Source organism: Dendrobates tinctorius, unplaced genomic scaffold (assembly GCF_039654945.1).
Source record: "Dendrobates tinctorius isolate UK_male_01 unplaced genomic scaffold, ASM3965494v1 ptg000011l, whole genome shotgun sequence".
Taxonomy (NCBI): domain Eukaryota; kingdom Metazoa; phylum Chordata; class Amphibia; order Anura; family Dendrobatidae; genus Dendrobates; species Dendrobates tinctorius.
This window is the reverse complement of record NW_027361679.1, coordinates 39,869,758-39,896,001: the sequence shown is the minus strand read 5'-3', so window position 1 is coordinate 39,896,001 and position 26,244 is coordinate 39,869,758. Positions and strand designations below refer to the sequence as shown.

Sequence of the window (26,244 nt, the reverse complement as noted above, 5' to 3'; positions counted from 1 at the left end):
CAGGAAGTTCTGCTCACTAAATCCAAGGGAAAACCCCTTCGCAGTAGATGCCCTACAAATACCCTGGAAGTTCATCCTGGCCTATGCATTTCCCCCCGATAACAATGATCCCAGTAGTGGTCAGGAAAATCAGGGAGGATCGAGCGAGAATAATTCTGATAGCTCTGTTTTGGCCGAGAAGGCCTTGGTTCTCCCTTCTGAGGCTCATGTCAGTGACAGATCCATGGATACTACCGGAGATTCCAGACCTGCTTTCCCAGGGACCAGTGGTCCACTCTCAGGTGAAGGGCTTCCATCTAGCAGCCTGGAATTTGAGAGGGCGCTACTGAGTCGCCAGGGATTCTCTCCAGGGTTAGTCTCCACCCTGTTGAAAAGTAGGAAACCTATAACATCCCAAATCTACGGTAGAACGTGGAAAAAGTTCCTAGACTTCCTGGGGGAACCCTTGGGAGATGTAGCGCCAGTGGGACCTATCCTAGAGTTCTTACAGTCGGGGCTACAACTGGGGTTAGCCACTAACACACTCAAAGTTCAAGTCTCAGCTTTGGGGGCCCTATATAACTGCAACTTAGCAGCCAATAAGTGGGTGTCCCGATTCATAAAATCCTGTGGCAGGTCAAGGCCGGTCATTATCCCAAAGATACCACCCTGGGACCTCAACCTAGTCTTAGAGGCCTTAACCAAAGACCCCTTTGAACCACTACTAGAGCTGTCACCAAAGCTACTTACACTTAAAACTGTCTTACTGGTAGCTTTAACATCAGCCCGAAGAGTCAGCGACCTACAAGCTCTGTCTATATGTCCTCCATATACACAGATCTTGGATGACCGAGTGGTTCTAAGACCAGACCCGGCCTAGCTCCCCAAGGTAGTCCAAAAGTTTCATAGGACTCAGGAAATCTCCTTGCCATCTTTCTGTAATAATCCTAGAAACCCTGGGGAGCAAAAGTTCCATACATTAGATGTAAGAAGAGCCATAGTACAATATATGTCAGTAACTAGTCAGTGGAGGAAAGATCAGTCCCTTTTTGTAGCCTTTCAGGGTAGTAGAAAAGGGCACAGGGTAGCTAAGAGTACCATTGCCAGATGGATCAGGGAGGCCATTATGTTACCTACTCCGCAAGTGGCGCTCCGGTTCCAGAAGGCATCAAGGCTCACTCCACCAGAGCCGTGGCTACCTCCTGGGCAGAGAAGGCTGAGGTATCGATTGAACAAATTTGTAAATCCGCTACCTGGTCCTCACCTTCTACCTTTTTTAAGCACTACCGACTTGATCTGTCTTCCTCTACTGACCTAACCTTTGAAAGAAGGGTGCTGCAAGCGGTGGTCCCTCCCTAAGGTGTCTTATTCTACAAAAGTCTATCATGTGTGCCGTCACGGGAGACGGGAAAACACCAAGGTTACTTACCGGTAGCCGGTTTTTCCGGAGCCCATGACGGCACCTGTATATTCCCCCCCTTTTTCACTCCTTTTGGTGTGCACTCTAGTTTGGGTGTTTTTTTTAGTTAGCTATAATGTGGTGATAGTTTTACCATGTGTACTAACCCGGGGGGCCTCTCATGCTCTGTAAACCAACTGAAGCGAGGGAGAGGTACCGCCCTTTTAGCTTCAGTAGGCTTCCTGTCCTGACTGGGCGAATCCCCTCTCTCATGTGTGCCGTCATGGGCTCCGGAAAAAACGGCTACCGGTAAGTAACCTTGGTGTTTTTAACCCTTTGTGCATATCTGCACATTTTGCATTTATTTTGACCACATTTAAAAAAAACCCGTTGTTTTCAACCAATTCTCTGAAACCTGTGTTGATGAAAATAACCCAGGGGAGACACAGTCTCCAATTGTGGGAGCGCGCCTAGCTATAACATTTGTGCCAGTCTGAAGTATTTTAGGAAATATTTCATCTTCATATAAAATTGGTAAGCATTTATAAAAAAAATTTTCTTATTTCGTTATATTGAAGACTAAATTCCAGACTGACATACATTTTTTTATTTTTATTAACATTTCTTTTTAGTTTATCTGTGTCTCCCCCGGGTTATTTTCATCAACACAGGTTTCAGAGAATTGGTTGAAAACAACAGGTTTTTTTAAATGTGGTCAAAATAAATGCAAAATGTGCAGATATGCACAAAGGGTTAAAAAATGTAATGATGTAAGTAACACTCAGACATATAATATAAAACAGTTTATCAATTGCAATACGGAAAATGTAGTCTATAAAATACACTGTGAAATATGCAATCTTTCCTATCTATATAGGCTGCACAACAAGGAAATTAAAAACCCAAAATTTGGAACATATCAGAGATGTAGAAAACAACAGCATAAATACGCGGAACACATCCATGGCCTCGAAACATTTTCTAATGCACCATGATGGTAATCTAAACGCTATGTCAGTAGTAGGAATAGAAAATGTTAAAAAATCAAAACGTGGGGGTGATTTAAAAAGACGTCTGTTAACAAGGGAAGCGTACTGGATTTTCTGTTTGGGGTCCAGATATCCTAATGGTTTAAACAAAAGAACTGAAATTATGTACCATTACTAGCAGGTTATTTCTAATATATTTTTTTAAAAATTGTATATCTGTCTAAATTCTGATTTGTGTAAAGGATAAAACGCAAATCTTTACTCTTCATAATGAAATGTACACAGGACCTTAGTGTCGAATCATGTGATTGAATTCTTTCATTCTATTGGTCTATGATTTGTATAAGACTTGCGTCATTATATTACTCTGCAGCTGTAAAAAAGATCCTGCTTGGATCGAAACGCGTAGCTGATTCAGTGCCTCCCAGCACTTCTGCTTGCTGCGGGGAGAAAGCCGACATGCTGTTATTTTGATTTTAACCTAATAAAGCAAGAAATTTTAAGAAGCAGGAACGACCTTTTTTTTTTCTTCTGCCTTCATCCACACATCGTTGGGTCCAGACGAGGTTCCGTGCTCCGGCTGTGGTTGGTGAGCTGGCTGGGGCTTCTTATAGCCCATTCTCTTTATATTTATGCTGTTTACATAGAGCGACTGCAGACTTGTCCCAAGGCTGGACAACCACTTTATAGCACCATTCAAGCATTTTTTCTATATCACTTTGTTAGAGATGTGAATGTAATGCATGTAGTATCACAATCACCATTAGCCATCTTCTCCTATTTTCAACCACACTCCTGCGCTATGGGACCGCAGTTGAGACCTGCTAAATCACCAAGTGTTTTGCTCTGTGAAGCAAAGGTCAGTTTTTTTAAATCTTTTCAGTATAAATCTATGGAATTTAGAACTCAGCTCTGTAGTGTCGTTCTGATTCCAATAGACTTGTATAGAGAAAAGTGACTTCTGAAACACGCAGCGACCCGTCTGCTTCCAAAAGCCCATATGTGCTGCTGGAGCTCAAAACAGACGATGACGTCAACCAGTGAGTATGTAACTACATGAATTACACTTACATGTGTGATCCCTAACAAATGAGTCAAAAAAAGGCCATGGTGCTTACATAAAGAATTACTTTATTTTTTACTGTTCGATATTCCGTCATATCCACTGTAACCTATTCCTTGCTTTGGCCTTAAAACTACAGCATATCCAGACATTTCTGTACCTGTCCCAGTTTGGGGCACAGCCGTGTGACCGCTCACACATGGAATTTAATCAGCTTTACTATAATCTTGTAAAGTAAATCTGTCTACCTAGGCTGTGATATATTCCACTGCATAACCAGGCCTGTTTTGTGTATTAGGGCTCATACTCACTTGCGAGAGAATCGCACGATTCTGGTGCGAGTCTCTCACATGAAAAGCTGGCACTGCCTCCGGCACTGGGACCAGAGCGTGTGGCTGCATAGAAATACATGTACAGTGCCTACAAGTAGTATTCAACCCCCTGCAGATTTAGCAGGTTTGATAAGATGCAAATAAGTTAGAGCCTTCAAACTTCACACAAGAGCAGGATTTATTAACAGATGCATAAATCTTACAAACCAAAAAGTTAGGTTGCTCAGTTAAATTTTAATAAATTTTAAACATACAAGTGTGGGTCAATTATTATTCAACCCCTAGGTTTAATATTTTGTGGAATAACCCTTGTTTGCAATTACAGCTAATAATCGTCTTTTATAAGACCTGATCAGGCCGGCACAGGTCTCTGGAGTTATCTTGGCCCACTCCTCCATGCAGATCTTCTCCAAGTTATCTAGGTTCTTTGGGTGTCTCATGTGGACTTTAATCTTGAGCTCCTTCCACAAGTTTTCAATTGGGTTAAGGTCAGGAGACTGACTAGGCCACTCCAACACCTTGATTTTTTGCCTCTTGAACCAGGCCTTGGTTTTCTTGGCTGTGTGCTTTGGGTCGTTGTCTTGTTGAAAGATGAAATGACGACCCATCTTAAGATCCTTGATGGAGGAGCGGAGGTTCTTGGCCAAAATCTCCAGGTAGGCCGTGCTATCCATCTTCCCATGGATGCGGACCAGATGGCCAGGCCCCTTGGCTGAGAAACAGCCCCACAGCATGATGCTGCCACCACCATGCTTGACTGTAGGGATGGTATTCTTGGGGTCGTATGCAGTGCCATCCAGTCTCCAAACGTCATGTGTGTGGTTGGCACCAAAGATCTCGATCTTGGTCTCATCAGACCAGAGAACCTTGAACCAGTCTGTCTGAGTCCTCCAAGTGATCATGAGCAAACTGTAGACGAGCCTTGACATGACGCTTTGAAAGTAAAGGTACCTTACGGGCTCGTCTGGAACGGAGACCATTGCGGTGGAGTACGTTACTTATGGTATTGACTGAAACCAATGTCCCCACTGCCATGAGATCTTCCCGGAGCTCCTTCCTTGTTGTCCTTGGGTTAGCCTTGACTCTTCGGACAAGCCTGGCCTCGGCACTGGAGGAAACTTTCAAAGGCTGTCCAGGCCGTGGAAGGCTAACAGTAGTTCCATAAGCCTTCCACTTCCGAATGATGCTCCCAACAGTGGAGACAGGTAGGCCCAACTCCTTGGAAAGGGTTTTGTACCCCTTGCCAGCCTATTTAAGACCCTCCACGATCTTGTCTCTGATGGCCTTGGAATGCTCCTTTGTCTTTCCCATGTTGACCATGTATGAGTGCTGTTCACAAGTTTGGGGAGGGTCTTAAATAGTCACAAAAGGCTGGAAAAAGAGATAATTAATCCAAACATGTGAAGCTCATTGTTCTTTGTGCCTGAAATACTTCTTAATACTTTAGGGGAACCAAACAGAATTCTGGTGGTTTGAGGGGTTGAATAATAAATGACCCTCTGAATAAACTTAAACAAAGAAATAACATTCTTTTTTGCTGCAGTGCATTTCACACTTCCAGGCTGATCTACAGTCCAAATGTCACAATGCCAAGTTAATTCTGAATGTGTAAACCTGCTAAATCTGCAGGGGGTTGAATACTACTTGTAGGCACTGTAGCCGCACACTCCGGTGCGAGTGCTGGCGGTAGTGCCAGGTTTTCATGCGAGAGACTCGCATCAGAATCGTCCGAGTCTCTCGCAAGTGAGTATGAGCCCTAAGAGTCTTGTTGAGGTGCAATGGCAGCCATATTAGTTGTCACACAGAATCAGTTATGTGTATAAATATGAATAAATATATAATTTTTTACAACTTGTCCTAAAGCTGTTGTTTCACATTATCTCTTTTTTTTTTAATAACTAGCCCTGCTGTTAAGGCCCCGTCACACTAAGCAATCTCGCTAGCGAGATCGCTGATTTTGTGACATATCAGCGAGCTCGCTGTGTCTGTCGGGGATCAGCGACCGGCCCCCCTGCAGGTTATCACTGATCATGCTCGAGCGGCCTGGGCCGTTTTTCAATCGCTGATCTCCCGCTGCCCAGCGCGCATCGCTGCGTGTGGCAGCGAGAGATCAGCGACGCTGGACGCCGGTTGCTAATGTAAACGTCGGGTATCCAGGAGCCGCGGCTCCTGGATACCCGCTGTTTACCTTGGAAACCGGCGTACACGCTGGTTTCCAAGGTGAACGTCGGGTATCCAGGAGTCACGGCTCCTGGATACCCGACGTTTACAATAGAAGCCAGCGTCCAGCGTCACTGGTCCTGATCGCTGGGGCTGTCTATATGACAGCTCACCAGCGATCAGCCTATAACGATGTCCCAGCGATCCCATCATGTCGGATCGTTGGTGGGATCGCTGGGACATCGTTTAGTGTGACGGGGCCATTAGATCCATCTTCTGTAAGTCTGAGTGATCTGCTGTTACCCAATGGAAGCTCCATATGGTCATATATGTCCCTTTAGTGTTGCCAATGAAAAAAAAAAAGTAGCATTGTGTACCATTCTTGGAAAAAAAAATGGATGACTAATGCATGGATGGGTCAGTCTGTCAGAACTCACTGTTTTGGCTTACTATGGGAGGTCCCAGTCAGCGGTCCCCCTATCTGTGTTCTATATGCAGTTGTAAAGCATGTGTGCAAGGTCTCGTGAAACAGACCCAACAGAGAACAATAAGTTTTTATTAGTTATAATTGTTTTATTTTAGGAGACCAATATAGATGTTGGTTTAAAATGTGACTCAATCTAATATTTTTTTTTTTAGAGAGAACTTCGCTGTGGAGTTTGAACATCCAGGCGGAATCACTCCGTGGGCTTGGCATAGCAAGGGCCATCAGTACAACTAGCCTGGCAAGCAGTACCTTGAATAGGATGGCCATACGACCCGTATCTATCCAGCCAGACCTTCTGAAGAGACTGTCTTGCTCTGATTTATCAGCTCTACAAACACATGTGGGAAATGGAGCAAAAGACAGACAGAATAAGAACCCCTGGGAAGACCGGCCTAGGGTTATCAGCAAATCTTATCATGACCTCAGTGAGGTGTCGCAGTCTCCACAAAGACGGATGCTTAGTACTAGGATGGACAGTCCCCCTAACACACTGGAAGAACTGATGAGCCGGGCATCGTTTCATTACATGGGAAAGTCTGATACCGAGTCAGTGACTGGATATGGAAAACTTAACGAGTATGTTACATTTATTTATTACTTTTGTAGAGGTAGAAACCTAACAGACTTGAGAAAAATCAGCAGACGAAAAAGGCATGCTCACAGTGTTATCAGTCTGCATGTTCCTACAAAACTTTTAGGAAAACTCAATTTCATTATCTCCTCATGTCATACATTTTTAGCTGATAGAGTTGAGGGTACAGGGTTCCAGTAAGGCTAGGGCTACGTGTATCTCATGAGAAGATGTCTCATTGCGACATCACAAGGAATGATTGTCAGTGTTGTCACGTTGCAACCTTCTTTGCAATGTGACAACCGCTTTGAAAAGTCTAAAATATTTTGCCCAAAAGGGAGTTGTGCAAAAATGTTGCTACTTTTGCCATTTTTACACCTATTTGAGTCAGTTCTGCTGTAATGGGCAGAGCTGGAGAGGAGCTAAGGTGGGTCAGGTGTATGGCCACAATGGCGTTTTGTACGGCACATATACTGCTACAGTCCACGACTAGAGTAGCATTTGTGGCGTGGTGCTAGGAGTCACAAACCATTCAGAAAAGGTGCTGAATTCATTAAGAGGTGTGATGCGCCTCTTAATGAATTTGGTGCCTTTTACTCCAGGATGAGCATGCACAACTTCAGTCTTGACATATCGGCCTCAGTGGGTTTGATATCCCTGGCCCTTACATCTATCCAACTACAATTTTATAGTATACTTTTATGCACAATCAAAAACAGGAAACTCTGCGTTTTTTCAACTCTATTTATTAAACTACCTGTAATTAGTTGAATGCTAAAAAAAGATATTCTAGTTGTTTCTGCCTTTATTAAAGTGACATTTTTGTATTTGTAGCATAGTAATAAAGTTATATTTGCCCCTTTGTTTTATTTAGGTCAAAATCATTTTCTGGATTTAATAGGAGCCTTGATTTGCGGAAACCTGACTCCGACTCGTCATCTGTGGATGATAGTGCTCATGCCTATGTTGTAGGTCAGTATATGGTCCTATTTGAAAGAGGTTAATAAATTGTAAGTAGAATATATTCATTTTTTTACATTTAATATTTTGGCAAAGGCTAGTTGTGCTACGCTCAGTCCATATCAATAAAATTAATGCATAGAGAAAACAGGAGTGGAGAATAAATCTATTTGAGACCTACAGGGTCTTCAATTTTTCATCATCACTAGTTTAAATAAAGGAAGAGTTTGTCTTATATGACCAGATTGTTTTTTGAGGTTCTACACATTCCACCTTTTACTTCAAGTGAATGTGTCATCATTGGAAAATGTCCTTTGATTTAAATCAGGTTTTTAAGGTAAATGTAGTTTTTTATAATGTTTAGCAATGTTTTTTTTTTTCTTATGACAGTCTGTATTTAAAAGAAAAAAAAATCTTGCAATTTAGACACTGGCCACTAAGGTTATTTTAGACTCATGCTTGCTGTTCTTTCTGCAAATTCACATGTACATTTGCAGCTATAGACTGGCTTACATCCTATCTTTTATATTGAAGCACTTATTGAGCATATGCAAATGTCATTCTAAAGGGATGTGGTGCAGGGGAAGGTGAGACATCACCTATTGTGATTAGTGAATTCTGTTGTTACCATTTATTCTAATCCTGTCTATGATGATAATGAGTCTTCTGAAAACTTCCTGAAAGAAAAGGAAGTATGAATGTAAAATAGCCCAGGTGGTAAGTGTGAAAATTATAATGATACTTCCATTATTTTTAATACAGATTGTGATGTCTAAAAAACATCAACAAATATTTTTTAGAAATAAACTACAAAACCCTGATTTAAACTTTAGGTCATTTTCTGATGACACACTCCCTTTACACTTTTCAGGAAATAGAGATCTTAATTAGGTTTTCATTACTAACATGATTAGAGTTGAGCGACTTTGGTCGGATCGGGTTTTATGAAACAAAATTTGTTTCAGATGAAACTCGTCCAACTAGGGCAAAAAAAGTCGACCCCAATGCAAGTCAATGGGGAATAAAATTCGGGATTGAGTTGATAAATGTCATCCACTCAATGCCAACTTTTAATCCCCATTGACTTGCATTGGGGTCAGGTTTCGGACGAAACTCCGACTTTTTTTGCCCTAGTCGGACGAGTTTCATCTGAAACAAATTTTGTTTCATAAAACCCGATCCGACCAAAGTCGCTCAACTCTAGTCATGATTATTTCTAGTTTGTTCATTCAGTCAGTCAGTCATTCATTCATTCATTCATTCATTTAGTGGCATAACCAACAGATTTACTGCTTACTGTTTGATGACTTTGTACTTATAATGCTATTTTAGTGCCCTTTTCTTTGTAGTATGAAGATGTATATTCTCTGTTACAGGTGTCAGTATGCATAGTCTCGGCAATCCTTCCTCCCCAAATCTTTATAAAGGAAATGGTATGTGATTCATACATCTTTGGATGTTTTCTTGGGTGGTGGCGCATATATCACTTGAGGGGATCAGGAACGTGTCAGATTTAGGTTTCGTTTTTGAGATATTACTCGGCACGGTGGTATTCTACAACCTGGTACTTGGCTGCACCCTCTAGGTGATCTAGTATGAGAAACCTGTTGCACAATAATAAGACTGCTGCTGACTTTTGATGCAGACAAGAACAATAGGTGTAAGAACAAGCTGAAACTTGACACAGATTTAGTAATATCTTCCCAAGTACTACAAAACATTCCTGCACCTAATATGGATTATGTAAAACAGATTGAATGGGAAATAAATCAGTGGCAGGTAATAGCTAGAACAAAATGATATTACAACATAATCTCAGTCCATTAGAACATATTACATTTTAGATGGGAAAACTTTCAAAAACAATTATGCAGCCATTAGAATATGGATTTTCAAAGTAAGCACCCCAACATCTAAGAGATTTATCAATGTATCCAGTATGTTGTGTTAAATCTGGAGACAGATCTGCTTTAAGATGTATTTTCAAAATTAACAGCAGTGTTTGCAGTCCCCAAGAGCCATGTGCAGTCCTCAGCTGCTGATCAAGCAGCCTTTCCTCATGTCTTTGTGTGTGCAGTACTCCTTCTTGGCTACACACTACGCATACATACACCAATATTCTGTTATGTCGCACAGAGAATGAGGGTTCCTAGTCCCCATTACCAGGATGGAGGTGAAAGTTCACGAGAGAGATACTTTTGGTTTTCTAGCGTGGCTGGCTGCAGGACCTGCACTGATGTGAGCACAGCCTGTACAAGTAAGAATTAATTAAAAGTTTAGTAATTACAACACATAAAAAAGCCCTCTGCCACTCCTGTGGTGAACTATAACTCCCAGCAGGCCATATGGTCTACATGACATGCTGGGAGTTACAGTTCTCCCATGGGATCTTAAAGCAGCAATCCAGTGTTATTTTTCAGTGCTGGAGTGGTGCTTTAAATATAAGCCCTGTACCCCCATTCTTATACTCACCTCCAGCATCTTCATATAGTACTTTACAGACACCACACTGGTCCCGCAGCTCCATCTTCTACCAGTAGCGTCCAACATAATAGCATACTATTATATATAATAACACCACATTTGTTATGTATGTTAATTATGCTATTAAATATTTAACCACATTTTTTGCTTCAAATATTTTTTTTCCCCTATTTTCCACCTCTAAAACCTGGGTGTGTCTTATAGTCCGGTGCATCTCATAGTCCGAAAAATGCAGTATTTTACCCCCAGAAAATTTCAATAAAGTAATCTATCACATTCTAGAATAGAAAGCAGCCTTACGCGTCTACGATCTTTAGAGCAGCATCTGCAGTATCCAGAATCCTCCTTCTTCGTCACACTTACATTATCCATAGAATCATAGAATCGTAGAGTTGGAAGGGACCTCCTGGGCCATCTGGTCCAACCCCCTGCTCAAAGCAGGATTCGCTAAATCATCCCAGTCAGATGTCTGTCCAGCCTCTGTTTGAAGACTTCCATTGAAGGAGAACTCACCACTTCTCGTGGCAGCCTGTTCCACTCATTGATCACTCTAACTGTCAAAAAGTTTTTTCTAATATCTAATCTGTGTCTCTTCCCATTCAGTTTCATCCCATTGCTTCTAGTCTTTCCTTGTGCAAATGAGAATAAAGTTGATCCATGATGTTATGAGTCCTGCTGATAAGAGTAGTTCTACAATTGCCAACAATCAGGGGTGGGATTCAGCCAGTTCTCCCCGGTTCGGTGGAACCGGTTGTTAAAAAAGCAGCCGGTTCCCCGAACCGGGGTGATCCAGAGCAGCGATCCGGTACTTTGCGCAGCGGCGCCGGCGCGCAAGGGGAGAGGAGTACAAGGAGGACTCTCTGCTTCGGCTTCCTAGACGCTAGCCCCGCCCACCGGATACCGTGCGCGGCGCACTGAAACGTCCGTGCAATCTGACTGAGCACACACCCTGCCGGACCCCAGCGGCTCCCGCGCATTGATACCTGCGGCAGAGCTGTGCCGCTATTTGGTATCTGGAGGAGTCACCGTGCGCCGCTACCTACCCAGTGTGAGCTGTGCTGTGCGGCCTGCGTGCCCCCATCATCCTCATCACCCCGGTCACCGGTGCGGTGGTGGTGTGCTGACAGTGTGTGTGTGCAGCAGCATGGTGGAGCAGGACGGGTGGTGCGGGGCCTGGGGGCCATCCAGGAGGCCTGGTCAACCGCAGGACTCACTTACTGCAGACGCGTCGCAGTCTGTCACTGTGTACTGTACTCCAGTGCTAGGTCACTATGTCTGTGCTGCCTATTGGGGACCTGTGCCTGCCTATTGGGGACCTGTGCCTGCCTATTGGGGACCTGTGCCTGCCTATTGGGGACCTGTGCTGCCTATTGGGGACCTTTGCTGCCTATTGTGGACCTGTGCTTCCTATTGTGGACCTGTGCTGCCTATTGGGGACCTGTGCTGCCTATAGTGAACAATGCTGCCTATTGGGGACCTGTGCTGCCTATTGGGGACCTGTGCTGCCTATTGGGGACCTGTGCTGCCTATTGGGGACCAATACTGCCTATTGGGGACCTGTGCTGCCTATTGGGGACCTGTTCTGATCTCATTCCAATTTATTTTTTTCAACTGTTTGACTGCACCCCTACTTGTATATATTTGAGGAAAAGGTGCGTGTAAATGGGTGTGGCTTAATAATGGGTGGGGCTTAAAATGGGCGTGGTCTTCCTGCACACAAACACAGAACCTGTTGTTAAAAATTTGAATCCCACCCCTGCCAACAATGCTGAGTATCCCTTAAAGTGAACCTGACAGTGACATTGGCTTTATGACCTCAGCCAAGTATGTTTGACTCTGAAATGCTGCTTCAAAACATACTTTGATTGGCTATAAAGCAGCACTGCTCGACAGTTAGCTTCCAGTTGGGTATTTTATTATATTAACAAAATACATAAGTTAAAAAAAACTAAATCAAATACACCGCATACCAGCTTTTACCTGACCCTGAATTTCACCTGTTGGCTTCTTCCTGGGGCAAGTTCATGACATCATGTCCTCTGTAGTGATCAGTATATAGCAAAAAAAAAAATAAACACACACAAGTTTCTTACTGTATCTAACCTAATATAATGAAGGACAACAGTACATGTGCAGCAAGCATCTTTCTGTAAGCAAATGGACACTGAATATATTGTGTGGGCCCCTGGTTCATCAAGGCCTGCATACGGAACTCTCCTATTGTAGTAAGGTGAATAAACATAGGTCTGGAAAAGTGCAGAAGATGAGATGATGGGAAAGCATCTACATATACTGATGTATGCAGCTTTTTTCACCAGGATTTTTGACTATTCAAGACCTTGTTAAATGTATGCCTTTTTATGTTTTGTTCTATGGACAACATAGCTAAGAATGGACAGATACATTTTAAAGACAAACAAGGTGGCCTAAGGTAAAGTTTCTCCCTAAAGGGGTTGTCCCATAAACAAAGTTTATTTTAACCACAAATCTTGTATTAAAAATGAAGTTCAACAATTGGATGTGTTTAAAACAAAATGTTCCTGTGCTGCGATAATCTTATAAATGTCCCTGTTATGTACTGTGTAATGGCTGTGTCTGACCGTGCAGATCCAGCCGTTGCACAGTACATGGCAGGGGCACATTTATAAATTATCGCAGCACAGAAACATTTTTTATCACATCCATCCACATCACAGTGTAGGACTTTTTGTTTTTTTATTCCAAGATCTAGTGTTTTAAATGTACTGTACATTGTTCGTGGGAAATAAAAACACTTATCATAACCTATAACGCCAGGCAAGGATGACAAAGAACCAAAATTCCCAAGTGACAGGTAGTAAGTATTAGACTATAATTACAGTATGAAGGTATGAGTGCAATCATGGCGGGGCATAGCTATCCAGTTATTCTAAAGTACAGCACAGTGATGAGTTGTATAATAGCAAACAGATGCTTGTCATAATTACCCAATAAATAACACAGTAGCCCAAATCTGTATAAAGTATAACTTGCCTATAGCAGATATTACCCTTACCCATAGTGGACAGAGATGGTGGTCATAGGGGAATAAAATAAACCCATACTCGCGTTTCGCAGATAATGTATTCAGCTTTCTCAGGGGGAGAATGAATAGGACCTGTCACTCCTATTTAACCACCAGGACCTGTGATCACATTGTCTCGTTAGACCAATAGCAGACGGTTATGTCGGTGCATGCACATCCCGCCATGCGTGCCTGCCACGTTACGCACGGTAATCAAGGGGGACCACACATGGCCGGAAGACAAGAATGCGTTGCCAATCTCTGACAGCAGCATTTAACATGAGCGTGCCAGAAGCGCGTCACTAACCACACCCATCAGATGCAATAAAATGCAATAATGGAATCAAAACATTGTATCTACACACACAATAGTATCAATAAAAACATCAGCTCGGCGCACAAAAAGTGAGCCATAACCCAGCCCCAGATCACGAAAAATGGAGATGCTATGGGTCTTGGAAAATGCCTTTTTTTTTTTTCAAACTTTTGATTTTTTTTTTTACCACTTACGGTATATAAAAAAGAGCGTATACATATTTGATATCTGTGAAGTCATAATGACCTGCAGAATGATAATGGTACGTAAGTTTTAGCATTTAGTGAACAGTAAAAAAAAATAATAATTGTGGATTTTTTTTGCAATTTCACAGCACTTCGAATTTTATTTCCCATTTTTTCCAGTATACTACATGGTAAAACCAATGGTGTCAACTCATCCTACAAAAAACAAGCCCTCACATGGCCATATTGACGGAAAAATAAAAGTTATGGCTCTGGAAAGAAGGGTAGCAAAAAATCGCAAGGTGGTGAAGGGGTTATAGTGTCTTACCACATGGCCCATGCCAGAATTTCCATTTCTGGGTTATTGCAACTCATCACTGCAAAGAAGGAGACATATTGGCCTGGTATACAGACCTTTGAGGACAAAGTAGAAAATTAAAAATGCATGATAAATATTTTGAGAATAACATGTGCATCTAATTTATACTAAAAGCATTGGTCGAAATTCCTAAATTTTTTGGACAATCTGTGCCTTTCAGACAGTTGGCATCCCCCATCCCACACCTGTTTGGCTGTGATTGTACTGTACAGAAAAGCACTTATAGTTTTCATTTATGTGAAGCCTATATGTTCTGCACATGTTTTACCCCTATACATAATTTATGCTATTGATAGGCACTGCTGATTTTTTTTCTGTCTTTCTAAACAAACTTCAATGCGGTGAAATTCTGGAACTGCAGACATCAGCAGTTCTTGTCAACTGTATAAATATTTATTTTCCTCATATGGTAAATGTATAAGATCGAGCACTATATATACACATATATACATATTTTATTGTTTTATTATACATATGTGTGTGTGTATAATATATATAAAATAAATTTGTTAGATAGTTTATGCTATGGGTTTTCATCTCCAGTAAAGGGATGTTTGCCATTTGACTGGTTGTGTGGGAAGCATCACTTGTCATAATATTTCACTGTAAAGCTATATGAAGCAGAGAAAGCTCTGGAGGTCGTTCTTCGAATTCTCTCTGGGATTGAGAATGTTCGCAGTCCAGTTGTTAACATTCTTGAGGGTTTGTTTTGCTGACTAGTTCCTCTACAACACCTTTCAATCACTGATGTAACACAGATCTGATTCTAATGACTTCCATCTTCAGTTTAGAAATCCATGGCTCAACGGCAAAAAAATATTCAGCCTGTGGGATGTTATTCTTCAATGTCCACATTCCTGCATTGATTCCAGTCATTGCTCAGTTTATCCTGCATTGCATTAAAGGAACAGTTGCTCAAATCATACATTTATACAGCACCTATAGGATTCAGGATGGTTGGAAAATGAAGCAGTGTGTAAGACTAGAAAAGATTTGTGCCAAGATCTTGGTAGGGAGAAGAGGTCCAACTAAAAAATTGAAATGAGGGTAAATGAATCGTACAAGTGAAATTTGTGGCTTCCAGGAATCGTAATGCTCTGATTTGGAAAAAAGGAAAACAGAAACTGGGAAATAATAGAGAAGAATTTCTATAGTTAAGGGAGCACATTTGTGGGTGGGGATTAGAAGAAGTCTGGGAAAACACAGATTTGTTTCCAGTCACTTTACAATAATGACAGAACCCAGCACGGTCACTACTGGATTAAAAACATGGATATCACATGGTCAGCACTAATGTGTATTGTGGCAAGTCCTCCTAAAGAAAAGAATACCCAGCTTCTATTAAGACATTAAGTAGACTGGTAATATATTTGCATCTCCTCCAGTTTAACTTTTTACCAAGCTTTTTTTGGTTGACATTATGGCCTAATGATGGAGAAGTGTTTTAGGTTCAGAGAACTTGATGATTGGAAACACTTAGCCAACCACTTAAGTTTAGATTGGCCTTGGGGGGGCGTGGCCTAGCGCGGATGTGAGTGGACGCTAGGTAGAAGAGCTCCGCCGTCAGATTTATGAATTATCCTTAAACAGGCCGTTCTAACACTGACCTGGACACATCTATTGGCACAGTGAGTGCCCAAGAGTCGGGAGGAGACGCCGTGAGTGCAGAGGAGCGCCGAGATGGGGAGGTGGAGGCAGAAATATATTGGGGAGGACGGCAGCGTGACTGCACAAGATGGCGCTGGGAAAGTGGAGGAGGCGCGGAGACAATCTGAGAGCTTTGGTAAAAGGTCACAGATCCTTCAGAAGTTGCAGCGCTTTGCAAGAAAGGAGGAGGGAGACACTGAAGAAGGTATAGTGCTGGAAGGAGAGGGGGTGAGCGGTGAAACCGTGGGAGAAGCTGATAGCAGGAGAAGAGAGGGAGGGGAAATCGCTGGCCCTGAGTGTGTGTATGAGGAGGAAGACAGTGGAGCTGATGATGAGACTCCTGAGAGAGAGCCAACCTTGAAAGATGTCTTCATGGTGGTGTCGTTCTGCAAGAGGACACTGACTAAGTTGAATAGCCGGGTTGATAAGATTAAAGAAGAAATCACTGGCATTAAAGAGGCACTGAACAAAGCAGATACCAGGATGGGTGCTGTGGAAGAGAGAGTGAGCAGCACTGAGGACTCTGTAAACAAAATGCAGAGGACTCAGTCCCAGCATGCTCAAAAGATATCAGCAGTGCATTTAAAGCAGGATGATTTGGAAAATAGATCAAGGAGGAACAATCTCAGATTTGTGGGTTTTCCGGAAAAAGTAGAGGGCAGCGACCCCACCGACTTTATTGAGCAATGGATCTTATCCAAGATCGGCAGAGACACGCTTTCCAGAGTGTTCGCGGTGGAGAGAGCACACCGTGCCCCCCTACGACCCCTCCCACCGGGTAGTGCTCCTCGTACTATGCTGGCCAGGATACTGAATTGTAGAGACAGAGAGACTATCCTCCGGGAAGCAAGGAAGCTGCAGGATCTTACATTTAATGGAAGCCGTATTGAAATATATCCGGACTATTCAGCAGAGGTCCAGAAAATGCGGATGAAATTTGGCGAGGTCAAGAGAGAAATGAGAGCGCTGGGAGTGAAGTACTCTATGATGTATCCTGCTAAACTGAGAGTAGCAGCGTTGGGGTCTGTTCAGTTTTTTCCGTCCCCAGAAGAAGCAGTCAAATGGATGGAGAACAATCGTTCCAAGCTGGGAGCAGTGAGAGACGGTGAAGGATGAAGTAGAGACTCTCGGACATATTTCCTTTCCTTTCTTTTTTGGATGTTGTGCTCCGAGGCACCTGGTTTTTCAAAAACTTTTTTGGGGGCGTTGATCCCCGGGTGTTTTTTGATGACTATTGCAATATCCTTGTTAGAAAATGTTATGCGGCCTGATTAGTACTGATGATTGTTTTTGTTTTCTGATGGTGGGAGTGAAGGACGCCAAACAAGGGAGACTCAGTGGCTTTATATGGGTGTGAAGCAATTGGGTGCTGGCTGTATTCTCTCTCGTTGGAAGGAGAGAATCAGCTAGATTGGGTTGGAGGGGAGGGGGGGGGGAGGGGAAGGGGACAGGGGTGGGTTGGCTACGGGGGAGTTCGCATACTGGAATATAATATAGTGACCACAGAAGTCCGGTTATTTTTTATTTTTTTAGGACATAATGAGTGGTGATGTAAAAATTCTAAGTTGGAGCGTACGGGGAATGTCAGATCCAAATAAAAGAGCGGCATTTATGGCAGAAATTAGAAAGCATAACCCAGATATCGCATGTATATTAGAAACTCATTTGATTAAAGGAAAGGAAAATTGATTAGAGAAAAAGTGGGTCACTCGGGCCTATCACTCTATGTATTCGGCTTACGCAAGGGGTGTATCTGTACTAATACACTCTCATACTCATTATGAAGAAATTGACTCTTATATAGATAAGGACGGTCAGTTTGTTTCTCTGCGTTGTCGAATTTCTGGAATATGCATAATTGTGGTGGCCCTCTATATCCCACCCCCATATTCGAAAAAGAAACTACAGGAGATTTTTGAGTGGATTGGGGGGAGAGGGGATTGCCCAGTGCTAATATTAGGAGACGTCAATAATGTTATGAATGAGTATTGGGACCGGGCGGGAAGTGAGGGAAATTGCCCTAGGAAAGATAGGATGACTCCATTTGGGACATATGTTGGTGAAATGGATATGATAGACCTATGGAGAGTATGCAATGAGGGGAAGAAATGCTTTTCGTGTTATTCGACTTCGTATCATACTCTATCACGCATAGATTTGGCACTGGGTAATAGGGGCATGGACAGATTGGTTGGAACAGTGGAATACTTACAGAGACTTATCTCCGATCACAGGGAAGTTGAGGTTAGTCTGAGATTGGGAGTGGGGAAAAGGAGGAGAGTAGGGGGGACGATTCATCCGGAATGGCTCAAATGCTTAAACATGGGAACTATTAGGAATGATATTGTTGAGTTCTTTCAGTTTAACGAAGGCACTGCGGATCCACTCATAGTATGGGATGCCATGAAAGCTTATCTGCGGGGTTTATTCATACGAGATATCTCGAGGCAGAAGACACGAACGAGGCAGGTAAACCAAGAGGCTGCTGAGAGACTCAGCAGGGCAGAGGAAGAGATGATAGTTAGACCCAATGCCGACACCCAGAAAGCATTAAAAGAAGCACAAGAAGAAGTAAATAAGTTATATCTACAAGGGATAGATAAGAAAAGGGCATTCCAAAAAGCATTGTTCTATGAAGAGGGGGAAAAGGTGGGACACTTATTATCAGTGATTACTGCTGCGCAGAAAAAACCATCACAAATATACAAAATTGTCACTAAAGATGGGGCAGTTCATAGGGATACCGTCGGGATATTGGAATGTTTTAAGGAATATTATGTAGAATTGTATACCTCGGAATTGAGGGCCTCGGACTTGGAGTTGGATAAATATGTACAAGGGATAGAGTTACCTAGGTTAGATGATACTGATAAACAAAATTTGGAAGCATTATTCACTGTAGAAGAGGTAGAGAAGGCTATCCTATCATTAACAAATGACAGGTCACCTGGATCTGACGGAATCCCGGGAGAAGTGTACAAAGAATTAATAGAAATTGTAGCGCCTAAGTTTAAGCATGTACTTGAGGTGGCAGCGGAGAAGGGGGTATTGCCAAGCTCTATGAGGGAGGCTGTAATCGTGGTGATTCCTAAAGAAGGGAAAGATGCCTCATCCGTAGAATCCTATAGACCAATCTCGTTATTGACATCAGATGTTAAAATACTAGCCAAAATGTTGGCGTTAAGAATGTCTAGAGTTGTCCCAAAATTAATACATCCAGACCAATCAGGGTTCCTGCAAAACAGATCTACCGCCATTAACCTGCGAAGACTGTTTTTAAATATTCAGATTCCAGCAGATAATAGGGGGGAAAGGGTGGTGGCCTCACTGGACGCACGGAAAGCCTTTGACAGGGTAGAGTGGAAGTATTTATGGGCAGTATTGAAATGTATGGGATTTGGGCACAGATTTATTTCTTGGGTTAAGTTATTGTATGTAGACCCGAAAGGATATATTAGGATTAATGGGGAGACTTCGGGGGCATTTGGGTTGTTCAGAGGAACTCGTCAGGGTTGCCCATTGTCACCGTTATTGTTTGCTGTGGCGATGGAACCGTTAGCGATTAAAATTCGCAACTCCAAAGAAATACAAGGCTTTAGATATGGGGAACTGGAGGAAAAGATCGCCCTTTACGCGGATGATATACTCCTGTTCTTAAAAGACGGTGGAGAGACACTGACTGCGGTCATGGACCTTATAGGGGAATTTGGTTTCTTTTCCGGATTGAGAATTAATTGGGACAAGTCATGTATCATGGGGATTGATGGAGAGTTGGGATGTCGAGCTGTAGGGGAGGCGGTTGGTCATTTGAAAGTAGTTAAGGAGTTTAAATACCTCGGAATATGGGTATCTATGCCTGTATCTAGATTTCTCGAACTAAACTTCGACCCATTACTAGTTAAATTCAAAGTTAAAATGACAGCATGGTGTAAGTTAGTATTATCAATAGTGGGGAGGACGAATCTAATTAAAATGATAATGATGCCTCAGTTGATGTATGTCCTCCATAATGCCCCGGTTTGGATCCCAAAGAAAAAATTTTACAAAGTTAATACCATTTTTAGAGAACTGATCTGGGGGAAAAAACAAGCAAAAATTAAACTGGAAATACTGCAAAGGGGGAAGGAAGAGGGAGGGTTGGCGGCGCCAAATCCATGGATATACTTTGTAGCAACGCAGGGGCAGCACTTTAGGGGCTGGCGAGAGGAGGGGAACTTGAGCGTTATGGGGGAAATTTTGGTCCAACTGACCAACAAGAGAACATTGGTACAAAGTTTGGAAGCAGGAAGTTTTGGGAGACTTGGGAAGGACATACCCACATTTGGACTAATGCATAAGATATGGCAGCATATCAAACTTCTTAGACGAGTTGAGGAACTGACGATATACACACCTATTTGGGATAATGTGAATCTATCGGAACTATATAAACTGAAGGACTTTATCGATTGGGAGAGGAGAGGTTTGCAATATGTGTGGCAACTATTGGAGGGGTCTGAGATCAAGCCTTTCTCTGTTCTAAAAGAAGAGTTTGGACTCTCATGTAGTGGGGAATTTCGATATTTTGGTCTTAGGCATGCATTTCAAGCACAGAAACAGACAACGAATATGACGGTACAGAGGGATGTGGTGCTGGATTATGTGTGTGCACCCGGGGGTACTAGAGGGGCTATCTCTACCATTTATAGAGATCTATTATACTCTTACTTGGCTGGGTTTCCTCTAACAGTTAAATCTAAATGGGAGAGAGAAGTGGGGGACATAGTAGATGAGACATGGGAGACCATCTTAGAGTATATACCTAAACTCTCTTTGAGTGAGCCGGGTAGGATATCTCAACTATATATCATTCATAGAACTTATAAGACCCCAGAACTTATGAGGAAAATGGGCTTGAGGGACAACGCAGAGTGTCCAAGATGTGGGTACGAACCTGCGGGACTGCTTCATATGCTCTGGTCCTGTCCAAGACTTTTGTCATACTGGGAAGAGGTTATAGGGCTTGTTGAGAAGATATACCGATGTGATATAGGAAGAGATCCAATCACGTGTGTGTTGGGATATGTGGAGGAGGTGTCGGTGGGAAATGCCTATAAGTCCATCATAGCAAAACTCTTATATACTGCCCGTAAGCTGATCGCACAAAAATGGATTGATGTTGTACCCCCAACGAGTTTGTCACTCGTGTGAATAATGTAATCCGATTGGAAGAGAGAATTTATAGAAAACGACATAAAGAGGCACACTTTGAAAAACTCTGGGCCATGTGGTTACAGTCGAGACAATCACATTGAGAAAGCCTGTATTGCAGTTGGGAAGGGGGGGGAGGGAGGAGGTTGGTTCTGTTTTTTATTTTCTTCTTTTATGACGGGGAGGAAATTGAATGTCGTGTTCCTTTTTTTTCTGTATGCAATGGAGATGATTTGAAAGCTTTGCCTAAATGTAATTATAACGACATTTGAATATAATAAAAAATCTTTGGTTTAAAAAAAAAGTTTAGATTGGCCTTCTAAAGAAGAACATTACATAACAGCCATTAATGATCACTATTGTTGAGAAGAGCATGCATTTGACATGAGGATAACAGACATTGTATTGGGTCTGACAATGGTGCCTTAACCAAAGACAGCCAACTGGGGTTCTGTGAAAGGACTAGCAGCACAATCTTTAATGCAAATTCAGTTGTCCATTGGTTGCCATGGAGCATGTTATGAGTATGCCAGAATGTCAGGCCTATAGCCCTTCTTCAGGCTTCTAGTGGTGAATGTGTTGTGTGATAGGATTCCTGGGCCATGTTGGAGAATGCCAGCTGTTCTGTGTGTAATTTGCATGCTATGTTATTTTATATGCTGATTTCACAGTACAGTGGCATTCACCTGCAGGGTCTAGGATCTTTTCTAAGCACCACATTCGCTACCGTACAACCTCGTGAAGCTCTATTCCTAATATTATACTTTGGAACCAGGAAAATTATTGAATAAGACTGCTCTAATTCAGAGAAGTCTACTTTATTTTCTCCTTTAGAAGAGGGAATTGGAACAGTTAAATAGCACTCATAAAAAGCTGTAGGGACCGTACAGCTACTGTCACGACTGTCGTTTGACCCGGGATCAGGGCCTCCTTCCCTGTCCTTAACACTAGGGGAAATCTAGCTCTTCCTATTCCCAGGGTTACGTCTGAATGTGAAGATGCCGGGGCCACATACCTTGCCTTATCTCCTATATTCGCCCTCCATCTGTACCCTTCCCCCACCCAGGGAAGAGGGCAGCAGCCGTGCACCTCTGTACACCAACTAGACGAACAAGAGCAACTGAAAATATCAGGCATACAAATATTCACTCAAAAATAACAGATGAATGCATTGGGGAGTGGAGGATGGGGAAAAACCAAAGTAGAAGAAGGAAAGGGAATTATCACACTTACAAACCCAAACAACAGTCACTGGTAAACCCACCAAACGCCTTCTCATATAACCATTAATTCCTATCCTCCCAGCCATGCAGCATAAGCTACTCTGACGAAGTGTGTCAGTCAGGATCCAGATAATATAGAGGATAGGAGTGGCTAACCGTGCTCAGCTTGAGAGCCCAGGCTCCCAGAGCTTTTAACATGGCCGATCAATCCCTTTACTGACAAAAGAAATTAGCACCGTTTAAAAAGAAGGTGAAGTGCTTCTTTTAAGCACAGGAATAGGAGCAATCAGATGCTGCAGTCTTCTGGCTCCTCTCTGTTGCGGTAACCCCGTGACAGCTAGCTGATACAGATTGCTCTAAATGCCACCGACATTTTGTAAATTGCACCTTCTGGAAAGAGAAAGTGGGAGTTGTTCACCAAACCCGATATAATAATAATAATAATAATAATAAATTTTATTTCTATAGCGCCGACATATTCCGCAGCACTTTACATTTCAGAGGGGATTTGTACAGACAATAGACATTACAGCATAACAATAATCACATACAGTAGATTATAACAAATACCAAGAGGAATGAGGGCCCTGCTCGCAAGCTTACAGTCTATGAGGAAAGAGGTAGACACGAAAGGTGGGTGGTAACAGTTGCCCTGATTGTATGGACCAGCCATAATGTTAAGTGTGTGACAGTACAGACAGAGGGCTAATGGATGCATAAAGCATGTGGGAACATGATGCGGGAAATCTGGTTGTGGTAAAACTTTTGGCTGTGCCACACAGGGATAGATTAGGTTAATGTGTTGAGGCGATAGGCCAGTCTGAATAAATGCGTTTTCAGGGCACGCTTAAAATTGTGGGGATTGGGGACTAATCGTATTGACCTGGGAAGTGCATTCCAAAGAATTGGCGCGGCACGTGTAAAGTCTTGGAGACGGGAGTGGGAAGTTCTGACTATTGAGGATACTAACCTCAGGTCATCAGCAGAACGGAGGGCGCGGGTAGGGTGGTATACTGAAACAAGGGAGGAGATGTAGGGTGGTGCTGAGCTATGGAGGGCTTTGTGGGTGAGGGTAATAAGTTTATACTGAATTCTGGAGTGGATGGGTAGCCAGTGTAATGACTGGCACAAGGTAGAGGCATCGGTGTAACGATTGGTGAGGAATATGATCCTGGCTGCAGCATTCAAGACAGATTGGAGAGGGGAGAGTTTGGTAAGAGGGAGACCGATTAGAAGAGAGTTACAATAGTCGAGACGAGAATGAGTAAGAGAAACAGTAAGAGTTTTTGCAGAGTCCAAAGTAAGAAAAGGTCGAATTCTAGAAATGTTTTTGAGGTGCAGATGACAAGAGCGAGCCAGTGGTCGAATGTGGGGGGCAAAGGAAAGCTCAGAATCAAGTATGACCCCAAGACAGCGGGCCTGTTGCTGGGGAGTAATAGTGGAGCCACCCACAGAAATAGCAATGTCGGGTATAGGTACATTAGTAGAGGGAGGAAACACCAGGAGTTCAGTTTTTGACAGGTTCAGTTTCAGATATAGTGAGGACATGATGTTAGACACAGCGTTTAGACAATCGCCGGTATTCTCTAGAAAGGCTGGTGTGATGTCAGGAGAAGAAGCATATAATTGGGTGTCATCAGCATAGAGATGGTACTGGAACCCAAATCTACTGATTGTTTGACCAATAGGGGCAGTGTACAAGGAGAAGAGGAGAGGGCCTAGAACCGATCCTTGGGGGACCCCAACAGTAAGGGGAAGGTGAGAGGAGGAGGAACCGGCAAAAGATACAGTAAAGGAGCCGTCAGAGAGATAGGAGGAGAACCAGGAGAGAACGGTGTCCTTGAGGCCAATGGAACGGAGCATAGTGAGGAGGAGCTGATGATCCACAGTGTCGAATGCTGCAGAGAGATCCAAGAGAATTAGCATGGAGTAATGACCATTTGATTTAGCTGTTAGCAGATCATTAGAGACTTTAGTGAGGGCAGTTTCAGTGGAGTGTAAAGAGCGGAAACCGGATTGGAGAGGGTCGAGAACAGAGTTTTCTGAGAGATAGCGGATAAGACGGGAGTGGACCAGGCGTTCCAGGAGTTTAGAGATGAAGGGAAGATTAGAGACAGGTCTATAGTTAGCGGCACAGTTTTGGTCGAGGGATGGTTTTTTAAGTAGTGGATGTATGATGGCATGCTTAAATGAGGAGGGAAAAATACCAGGAGAGAGAGAGGTTAAATATTTTAGTTAGGTGAGGGGTGACAGCAGGGGAAAGGGACTGGAGGAGATGTGACGGAAATGGGTCACTGGTGCAAGTAGTTGGGCGAGAAGATGCAAGGAGCCTGCTTACTTCTTCTGTGACTGGTTCAAAATCAGAGAGTGAGCTAGATGCAGTGGGGGAGGGAGGACAGTGCGTGGTATGAGGTGATTGGGAGATAATTTCCTGTCGAATCTGGTCAGTTTTTTCTTTGAAGTAATTGGCCAGATTGTCAGCTCTGAGCTCTGTGGTTGGGGCCTGTACTCTTGGATTGAGTAGAGAATGAAAAGTGTCAAAGAGACGTTTTGGGTTATTTGACAGTGAGGTGATGAGGGTGTTGAAATAGGTTTGTTTGGAGAGGTGAAGGGCAGTGTTGTATGTTCTAAGCATAAACTTAAAATGTATGAAATCTTCGTGTAGATTGGATTTTCTCCACAGACGTTCAGCGCACCTGGAGCACCGCTGCAGGAAACGTGTTTGCACCGTGTGCCAGGGTTGTCGCCGTCTGCGTTGTGGTGTTCTATTTATAGGGGGTGCAAATTCATCCAGGGCACTTTGAAGTGTTTCATTGTAATGCTTCAATGCAGAATCAGGACATGAGAGGGAGGAGATAGGGGCCAATGAAGACTACAAGTTCTTCATAAGTTTCTGGGTGTTAATGGCCTGTATGTTTCTATAAGTATGGACAGTGGGGGTGACCTGAGCAGCCTGGCAGTTCTTGATAGAGAATGAAAGAAGATTGTGGTCAGAGAGCGGGAGAGGGGAGTTTGCAAAGTCATCCACTGCACAAAGCTGAGAGAAGACCAAGTCGAGGGAGTTTCCGTCTTCATGCGTTGGAGAATTAGTAAGCTGCGAAAGGCCAAATGAGGAGGTTAGAGATAAAAGGTGAGTAGCAGATGGTGAGAGGGGAAGAGCAATGGGGATGTTGAAATCTCCCATGATGAGGGTAGGGATGTCACAGGAGAGAAAATGTGGAAGCCAAGTGGCAAAATGATCCAGGAACTGATGGGAGGGGCCGTGAGGACGATACACCACCGCCACTCGCATGGAGAGGGGGGTGTAGAGTCTGACGGCATGGACCTCAAAAGAAGGGAAGACAAGTGAGGGTACTTGAGGGATAACCTGAAAGGTACATTTTGATGATAGGAGCAGACCAACGCCTCCACCTGCTCTATTGTCTGATCTTGGGGTATGAGAGAAGTGTAGCCCCCCGTATGAAAGAGCAGCAGCAGCGGTAGTGTCTGACTTCTGGATCCAGGTTTCAGTAAGTGCCAGGAGGTTAAGAGAATTAGAAAGGAAGAAGTCATGGATGAAGGAGAGTTTGTTACACACTGAGCGAGAATTCCAAAGTGCCCAATTAAGAGAGACAGATGGCAGGCAGGGAATATTAATCAGATTAGAGGGGTTTCTAAGTGTAGCAGTTGGGGGGTTTGACTTTCTATAACATGGGGGACCAGGATTGGGAGCAATGTCTCCTGCGACTAGGAGAAGGAGGATAGAAAGAGTGAGCAGATGGTTAAGTGATTTGTGAGAGCGTCTCTGATGTTGAATGGTGGGACTGACTGGATCTGTGCAATTTAACAACGTGAAAA

The 26,244-nt window shown here is 43.1% G+C and overlaps 1 protein-coding gene across 6 annotated transcripts in view; it reads left to right on the top strand.

Moving 5' to 3' along the window:
• The window catches only part of PTPN13 (protein tyrosine phosphatase non-receptor type 13), a 399,005-nt gene that overhangs the window by 279,897 nt on the left and 92,864 nt on the right, over positions 1-26,244 (top strand). For all 6 annotated transcript variants that reach the window (XM_073541467.1, XM_073541487.1, XM_073541500.1 and 3 more), the window contains 3 exons: positions 6,562-6,985; positions 7,855-7,952; positions 9,317-9,373. In XM_073541467.1, the coding sequence (XP_073397568.1) occupies positions 6,562-6,985; positions 7,855-7,952; positions 9,317-9,373 (579 nt within the window). The remainder of the gene's footprint in view (positions 1-6,561; positions 6,986-7,854; positions 7,953-9,316; positions 9,374-26,244) is intronic.